Source organism: Pteropus alecto, unplaced genomic scaffold (genome assembly GCF_000325575.1).
Source record: "Pteropus alecto unplaced genomic scaffold, ASM32557v1 scaffold86, whole genome shotgun sequence".
NCBI lineage: Eukaryota > Metazoa > Chordata > Mammalia > Chiroptera > Pteropodidae > Pteropus > Pteropus alecto.
The window spans coordinates 7,707,609-7,716,753 of record NW_006442109.1 but is presented as its reverse complement, the minus strand read 5'-3'; the positions used below and the strand labels follow the sequence as shown (position 1 = coordinate 7,716,753).

At 51.3% G+C, this 9,145-nt stretch overlaps 1 protein-coding gene across 1 annotated transcript in view; it reads right to left on the bottom strand.

Moving 5' to 3' along the window:
• Window positions 1–9,139, bottom strand: part of ITGA11 (integrin subunit alpha 11) — a 111,618-nt gene extending 102,479 nt beyond the window's left edge. The window contains exon 1 of the mRNA XM_015595883.2: window positions 9,048–9,139. Within this exon, the coding sequence (XP_015451369.1) occupies window positions 9,048–9,099 (52 nt within the window). The 5' untranslated portion in view covers window positions 9,100–9,139. The remainder of the gene's footprint in view (window positions 1–9,047) is intronic.
• Window positions 9,140–9,145: the final 6 nt, after the last annotated feature.

The following is a 9,145-nucleotide window of genomic DNA, read 5'->3' as shown; positions in this document are numbered from 1 at the left end:
TATCTTTTCATCTACTTAGACAAACAGTTGTTACATTCATTCAACACATATTAAGTGAGCACCTACTATGCCTGGCACTGTGTGAGAGCCGAGGACACAGAGATTAAAAGGAGATGTGGCTTCTGCTCTCAGTCTAGTGGGAGAAGATGTTCAGGCTATTGTACTACTGTGTGGTGAGTGAAGTACAGGGTTATCTTGAGATCACACAAATGGGGCTCCAAGGTCTGGTGGAAGGGGCCAGGTGAGGCTTTCAGGAAGAATTAGTGCCCATGTGGAGACCTGAAGAATAAGTGGGAGGCAGCCAGAAGAATGAAAGTGGCAGAACAGGGTATAGGGAACAATATGAGTGAAGTCCAGAGTGAGCTGGTGTGTTTGAGAAGCTAAGACACTCAGTCTGGTGGGTGCTGCAGGGGTGTGCAGGGGCCCATGCATGTGGTGCTGCTGGAGGTGATTCCCAAGCACAGGCCAGGGCCAGTCATTCAGGGTCTGGTTAGCTCTATTAAAGAGCCTAGATTCGGCCTAACGGCAATAAAGAGCCGCTGAGGGTTTTAAGCAGGGGAGTGACTACACAACTCAGTTTGTTTTTTTAAGCCTCACTTTGGCTGCTGTTGAAAAAGGGCTGGGTGAGTGGGAGCAAGAGGCACAATGATACCTGAGTTTGGGCTTGGGCCTCAGGGAGGCCCCAGGATCCTCCTGCTCTGCCCCTAGGCCAGCCTCCTCTAAATGTGTTGGAGCATCCCTTTCCCACCCAGCCTGGGCTTTGCTTTGCTGGTCCTCATTCCTAGTCAGGCACTTACTTCACCTGAACACTCACAATAGCGTCAGCAAGGCCCAGAATGGGAGCGATGGACCCTGATGGGCTTCGTCTAACCCCTGCTGAGCATCTCCCACTTTCCCCCAACCTCTGGTACCACTCCATCTGTCTGGGGGCGCTTTTGACCAGATCCTCTGCCAAATTAGTCCCTGTAGCCCCTCTTTGTCTTTCCTGGATCTCTCGCTTGGGGCCATCCAGTTTTATGGCCTTGGGGAGACACAGACTGGGTTACCAATGTATAACCCTTCAACTACCAACTCCCACCCCTTAGCCTCTCAAACTCTGACTCCAGGTTGTGTCTCTAGCCCAGCCTGGCTATGAATCCTGTGCAGTTTCAGGCTGGGGAGAAGGACTGGAAAAACTGAGTCAGGAGAACTGGCGAAATCTTGGCTTTGCCACTCACCGATGGTTGTGTGACCCTGAGCAAGTCATTTCCCTTCCCTGGACGGTGTGCCTTATCTTATTTAGAATCCCCAGAACCTGGAGATGCCTGGGGTTTAGTGGGTGTTCAGTACATGTTGACCAAATGGACGACCCTGAGCAAGTCATTTCCCTTCCCTGGACGGTGTTTTCTCTTTTGCTTGATTGGGGATTAGGTTTAGATTACACTGGTGATTCTAAGCCTTGGCTGTCCATTGGAATTATTGGAGAGCTTTAAGAAATACCAGTGCTGGGCTCCACCATGGAGAGTGATGATGTGTTCTGGGTGGGACCTAGGCAAGGGTTTTGTTTTACACCGATATTCTCTTGTCTACCCAGGATTGCGGATTCTGAATTTGCTGATTAATTGTAATCCCATGATTGACCAAGAGGGGAGGCAGAGGTGGGCAGGTAAAAGAACCTGAGGAGGGACCCCTTATTTAGGTGTCAACACACCAGGACTACAGCAGTACAAATACCTGTGGCTGAAGAGAGGACAGTGAATTCAAGTTTTGGCTTCTTGCATTCGCCAAGGAGACTACTCCAGAACCCAGTGTCAAATGCTCGAAGGTCTCCCCAAAAAGATTCTTAAAGTAGTCTTGGGGCAGTAATTGGAGACAGAGCATCTTCTGAATTCTGCGGGTTAAAAACCATCCCCCAGCCCTGGCCATGTGCCCTTAGAACTGCTCCATGGACACAACTGCATCTATGGGCCCCGGCACTTCACATGAGCCCTGCAGTCTGTGTGTGATCTGTGTCCTTCTGTCCCTGCCATGTTCCTTGAGGAGAAGGCTGTGCCTTATCTTATTTAGAATCCCCAGAATCTGGAGGTGCCTAGGGTTTAGTGGGTGTTTAGTACATGTTGACCAAATGGACAAGCGACTCAGTTTCTTCATCTGTAAAGTGGAATCATGATGCCTCCTTGCCAAATTACAGGCCTGTGGGGAGGACCACGTGAGCAGAGTTGTTTCATAGTTGTGCAGTTGCTCAGGGGCCCACACTCAAAAGAGTCCCTGCTTGGTTTAATGCTTCCTGTGGCCATCTTGAAATTCCGAATAATTTTTAAACAAGGAGTCCTGCATTTTCATTTTGCACTGGGTCCCACAGATTGTGTAGCTGGTAAGAGGTGTGAATAAACTCAGAGAAGAGCTCTGTCTACAAATTATTTGTGGAACTTTATGGCTGCCACCAATCACTGAATATGAGGGGCTATGAGCTCCAGGAAAAGAGCAGTTCCAGCAGAAGGAGGGGAGCTGGACCTTGCTTTGTGGCCTTCTTCCTGGTAGGAGGAGGCAGTAGTGCTCTGAAGGCCTGGGGTTGGCTCAGGGTGAGAGAGAGGTTGGTGGAGATTGGGGACACTCCCCAAGGGTCTACAGAGAATGATTTCAATGATCTAGTCCTGCCTAACTGCTACAGATATAGAAAATATAGAAAATATACCATTCTTTTGGCTGAAGCATTGCTTTCTCCTTAAGTTCTTTTGATTAGGTTCCTAATATCATCTTTGGCCAGGAGACCTGCCCCTAAGTTCCTATGTGATCTTGGGAAAATCATTGGAAATCACTCAACCTTTGAGAGCCTCAGTTTTCTCATCTACCTAAAGTCCATACCAGCTTTGGCAGGGCCTCTGGCCTCATGTGGCCTATCCTGACTGATAGAACGAACATATGGGAGAGCTCTTTGCAGGCTCTTTGCAGACGAGAGCTGCACACACTTGCTCATTTCATGATTTTTCCGTGACCTTCCTGAAGTTCAGTCCTCCTGATCTGCAAAGAACAGCCCTGGAAATCTTCTAGGTCAGGATTCCTGGCAGCATGGACCAGCTGGGTGATGCTGCTGGAGGAAGAAAACTGTCAGCCCCAGCTGTGGAGGCAGGAACCCCTTCTCTGTGTCATCCTGTTTGGAATCCAGAGCACGTTGCTATAGCAAGTTGCCTAACTCATCCCACATGCCACGTGGAAAAACCTCTGCCTGCTTTAGAACAACATCACCCAAGCCACAGACTGGCTTCTTCTGTGTCATAAGATGAAGCCGCCATCATCCACAAGGGCCGAGGTAGAAGGCACCTGACAAGTGATGGAAATGGGCTGAGCAGTCGAACCATGCCAGGCAGGTCCCCCACCTCCATTATTTTGTCTGCTGGCTGGTCCTCATGCCTGAAGTTCCACCATCAGTTCTTTATTCCTTTGGCTCAAGGCACAGCCCAGTTAAAATGCAAACCCCTTTAGGCAGGATACAGGAAGTTGTCATCACTCCTTAGTGCTTTTCAGCATGAATTAACTCATTAGGCCCGGAACTCAGAGCAGGCTTTGATTAGGGGAATGGAAGCAGAGGTGGGAAGGGAGGAAAGGTGGACCGGGCCTGTCTCAGGAGGGTGGGCTGGAGAGAGAGCCCTAGGGCAGAGTGGCCCAGAGCACTGGGTAGCGAGGGGCAGGTGGTAGAGCCCTACTTGGCCCTTACTTGCTGAGAGGCAAGTAAAAGAGAGAGGATCCCATGTTAGGTGGCACCAGGTGAGGACCACTTCTCACCAAGACAGCATCTAGCTTCGTGTCTAGCTGAGTCTGAAGAGGGATCTGCCACCCCTGGGCTGGTATCCCTGTGAGGATGGCCATGCGTGCACTGATCTTATTTCCCCTGAAGACTGCTCCTTCAGCAAGGGCATCTTACTGGTCTTTCTATGCCCTCTAGGCCCAATTCCTAAAGAGATGCTATGCATGGATTAATGACAGCAGCTTTGCGGGCAGACAAATCCTGACACCATCTCTTACTCAATCCTCATGACCTTGGATGAGCCATTTAACTTCTCATGTGTAACCTGGTGATTTCAGGTTAGTGAAATCATGCAGCCATTTCGAGACCTAACTGAGATGTGAAAAGATGCTTGATGCAGTCAGTGGCTGGCATCAGCCACATAATAAATGATGGGTAGGGTAATAACTGCCGCTGTTCATGAAGGGCTTTCTGGGTGCCAGATGCTGTTTTAAGCGCTTGATAGGAATGAACCATGTAAGATCATCTCACATACACATCAGCCTGTGAAGTCATTACTCTCCCCGGTTTACTGTTGACGAAAACGAGGCCCAGAGGGCTTATCTAGGATCACCCAAGTGGAAAGCATTTGAGTCCAGGAAGCTGGGCTCCTAGACCAGGCATGCTGATTATTACTGCTGTGCAATAAGTGTGTGGGTGAAGGGGGAATGAGAGACAGAGGCAGGGAGAGGGTTGGACCACACTGACTTTTTCCTCCAGGTGCGATTTTATTCATCCTGTGACTCAGGCCATAAGTACATAGTCTGAAAACTCTTCAGGGAATTTTTTGGGAGTTTATTTATTTTCAGTTTACAAGATGACCAGCTCCAGTCTCTCTCCTCCTCTTCTTCCCTCACTGATAAACTTCTGGGTATTCAACTAAGAATTTGTACTGTCAGGACATACATGCCGGGGGCTGGGGATGGTCCCCACCTGGGTCACACCTCCCTACAGCAAGCATTCCATACTGAGGGCATGTGGGTATTTTTGGACCTCACAATTGTTTTGAGGAAAATAGTTTCAAATGGCTATACATCCCTTATGGTAGCTCATGGTTTGATGCTAGTGGGATAGGGGCATTAAGAAATAAAGAGAAGCAGAGATACCATTTTAAAAATGTGTTAGTGCATGTTTAAATCTTGTTTTATAGCTGACCCTCCTTGAGTCAGCCAGAGGTCATCGCTACTTGGGGAGGATTATGATGGATCCTTTCTTTTTGCAATTGTAGAACACTGCTCAACTTTGACTCCCAAAGTAAGATTTTGGAGCCTATAGTGAGACAATAATCTCCAAAGTCTGGTATTGTGGAGAGAAAATAGGGCGAGAGAAAAGAGGGCTTTTTGAATTCTCTGAACACCAGACTGACCAGCAAGAGCCAAACCAGGCCAGCTTGGAACATAGTTTTGTCCTACGTAATGAGGGGAGAGGACAGAAGGGAAGTTCCCTGCTGCTTGAGGAAGCTGCCGCTACAGAAAGCGGGGAGAAAGAGGTTCAGGGAGGGCAAAATTAGGGTGAATTGCTATCTGAGTTCCTCAAGGGCCCGCACTGAAACAATGAGAATGGCAAGGAGTTAGACATCCCATCTCTGGGGGTTCCACGGTAGGGTAGAGATGGGGGCATGGTGAATAAGCAGAAAGTGGGTGACACTCCACTCCCATCTCTTCAGGCCCCCAGAGCCTAATGTGGAAGGATCCAGAAGCGACCCAGCTGAAGGTAGCTGAGAGGCTTGGCTAACAAGCTCCCAGTAGGGTGGGCAGTGGGGGAGGCAAAGTGACAAACTTCATCTCCTTCCCTTCTCTTCCAAAGCTGACGAGCGGGGTTTGGATCTTTTTAGTCTTTGCAAATCCATGGTGCCTAGGACTGTGCTTTCTCCATATGAGGTTTTTCTGCTGAATAAGACCCCTCACCCACAAGGACACGCAAGGGCCATGCTGAGTGGGATGGTTCTCTTTTCTGAAACTATCAAACACACTAAAATCATATTGACTTCAAGACAGACTCAATGCCAAAAAAAAACCTGATTTCCCATCATGATCAAGACTTTGGGCCTGGTCTCTGGGTCAAAGGCTAGGAAGGTTTAAGTTTATTTAGAACCATGGCATGTAGGCCTCCTCTGAGCCTCCAGTACCCCAGCACTTCCTCTAGACTTCTCTTATGGACTTGAGTTTGAAAATTATATCTCTGTGCATCCTTAGGTCCTTTACTCAGTACCCTGAGTGCTGCTGCGGCTGCTACTGCTGCTTCTGCCGATGCTGAATAAGAAACTCAACCTCTTTGAGTGCTTAGTATGTGCCTGGAATTTTCCAAGTACTTTATATACATTTGCTCATTTAATCTTTGGATAACCCTGTAAGTTCTATTATTATCATCCCCAGAACTGGAAGGTGAGGAAACTGAGGCACAGAGCCATCTAGTAACTTGCCAAGGGCACAGAATTTTCACCAGCAAAACTCAGACCCATCCCAGGCAGTGAGACCTCAGGGCCTTCAACCCCACGCTGTATCTGATTTCTCTGTTTTTATGGGGCCTGGCAGATAAAAGGTACTCAATAAAGACTAGGTTTTTAAAGAATCATCACCTCATCAACTCTTACAGATGCGCTATGGTATTGAAGTCCTGGTCAATAGATCTGCTCTCTCTGAATGTCAGCTGGAAAAGTCTTTGGACTTGTCTTTTTTTTTTTCTGGCTTTCTTGATCGTTTTGTCCATTCTATCACTCTGCCCAGCCTGCAGCAGGACCTCTGGAAAGACTGAGGCTCTGAACTCATAATGGCCTCAATGGGGACTCACTCCCAAGCCGGTTTGTGACAGGTCCCCTGCCCAGCCAAACTGTGTCATCACCAGTAGGAAAGCTTCCTAATAATCCTGACATTGAATCTATGTGATGAGAAATCAACATCAATCCTATGCTGGAGCCAGAGGAATGGACCCAATGACCCCTGAGATTCTTCCAATCTTCAGAGTACAGACTGACCACAGTCATCTTTGTGGTTTTAAAATATTCACCTTTATTTCTTGAACTAATCCCAGAAATATACTTTAACATATGACTAGTCCCACTTTATGGCCTGTCCACACTCCACACACTCCTTCAAGGCCCAGTTCAAATGGTGTCTGCCCCGCCAAGAAGCCTCCCTTGCTTAATCAAGAGGAACTGAACTTCTCTTGTTTGAAGGGCAGCCCTTATCTTCTCTACGCTGTCCACTCCCTGGTGTCTTTACTTAGCTTTCCCTGGTCTTGCCTTGTCCTCAGCTCTAGGCAGGGCCCAGATTGCACACATGATTGGGCCCCAGCCCCAGCTCCTTGCAAGCAGATGTCGTTCCAACATTGATTGATATGTTTAATGAATCCCATATTTCAAGAACCCAAACTGACCAGACATAACTCAGGGGTGGTTTCCTCCGTATAAAGGGAGCTCTGAGTCACAAATCCTGTCCTCATCCTTTGCCCCATTCCCCAACCCGCCTCTGCCCCTGCATGAGTAACAACACAACCATTGCTACAGTCCTACTGTGCACCAAATCCTGTGTTAAGGACTTTTTTTTTTTTTACAGTGCCTCAATCATTCCCACAGTGTTATTAACTCAGAATTTCTATCTCCATTCCCCAGAGGAGGAAACCTGTTGGAGAGATTGTATATCCTGCCCAAGGTTGTACAGCTAGTGGGCAGCAGAACCAGAACTGGAAGCCAGGTCTGATTTCGAAGACTTTGCTCTTAGCTTCCTGAGGTCCAGACTGTCTGCAGCCCCTCCGTCTCATGGTCTGGGGGTTGGGGATGTGGTTCCGCCTATCTGGAGTGCACTCCCTTTCCTGTGGCTGGATTTCTGGGTGATTTGAAGACAGTTCCTGGAGTTGTTTCTCCTCCCATCTGAACGACCCAGAGTGCACTTTACCTCCTCCTGAAGTCGGTTTCTAGCTGTGTGCTGGCCTGGTCACAGCTCTTCCCTCGCCTTCTCCACTTACCCGCTGCACCCCACCACCACAACTTAATGCATCAATGTTTGTTTTCAACTACGACGCTAGTACCTAAATTGAACTCCACCAGTCAGAGGTCCTTTCAACTACAGATCATCCCTGAAGCATCATTATAGACAGACTGATAGGAGGGTGCACTTGTTTCCGTGGTACCCCGGAACTGGGGTGAACGAGCTTGGGCTGGGGGTGGCCTCCACCTGTGCTCCCCTGAGGGCGCCTCCCCCATTGCCACCGCAACAGCTCCCCAGTACCGGCCGCAGCCCCGGCCTGGAGTACACGCATAAGGGGAGGCAAGGCAAGGCAAGGCAAAGCAAGGCCCGGCGGCCAGTCCCCGAGGCGGGTTCTGGTTCCCGCGCCGTGGAGGGACCCGAAAGCTTTCGCCGTCGATTGAACAGCGTTGCTGGCCGCCGCCCCCGCGTGGCGGGTCAGGCTGGGGTGCGCGGTGTGGGGAAGCCCGGGCCGGGTGCCCCAGTGCAGAGCCCAGGGCTGGCCTCTCGCTCTCGGCCGCGCGCCCCGCCGGCGGAGGTCCTCCAGCGCCCCGACACCTGGAGTACATTAGGCGGCGGCGCGCGTCTCGGCGACCGCGGCTTCCCCGGATTATTGAATAATTGCATAATAACGAGCGCGGGGTGGGGGTCGATGCTCCGTCCCTACCCCGAGTGTCAGGTAACGCTTCCGTGAGCCCTGGACTGCGGAGTTGCGCCCCGCTGCCTTTGGCCTGGCCGGCGACTGCTCGCCACCGCCTTGGGGCTGGCGCGCTAGGGTTCGCTTGGTCCGCGGCGGGACGGATTCTGGGCGGCTCTCGGCTCCCAGGTCTCCCCAGCCCTCCAGGGCCTCCGTGCCTGGCTCTCCACACTGCAGGATGCGCCCTACGCGCCGCGCAGCGGGCAGCGAGGCAGAGCTCGCTCCGCGCGCCCCATCCCCTTCCCAGCCCCGGCCCTCGGCGCTCCTGAGACGCCTGAGTGCCCCTGGTGGCGGCGCGGGAACCCCGGCGTGGCCCTTGGAGTCCAACAAGTCCAGTGGGGAGTCCAGTGGGGCCAGCCCTCAGCGCTTTTCAACTCGAGCCTCTTCAACTCTTCCCAAACACACCAAACTCCTGGCTCCAAGTCGCTTCCGCGCGCCTCTCTCTTTTGCGGAACTTGGCGGAGCCGCTAGATTGTAGCCAGTTCCTGGGGGACCCACGTCCCCAAGAGTAGCTAAGATAGGACCCTGGGAGGCGCACCGCGTCCCGCTCCTGGCAGCTGGATCAGAGGCCCCGGAGGGCCTGGGAGGGTTCCCGGAGGCAAGGGGAGGCAAGAGGGGCACGTACCTGGCCATAGGCTGAGCGCCCAGGCCACCAGGAGTCCTCTGGGCAGTTCCATGGCCCGTGGCGCGGCGGCGGGTGCCCGGTGTGGAGCGGCGGCGGGG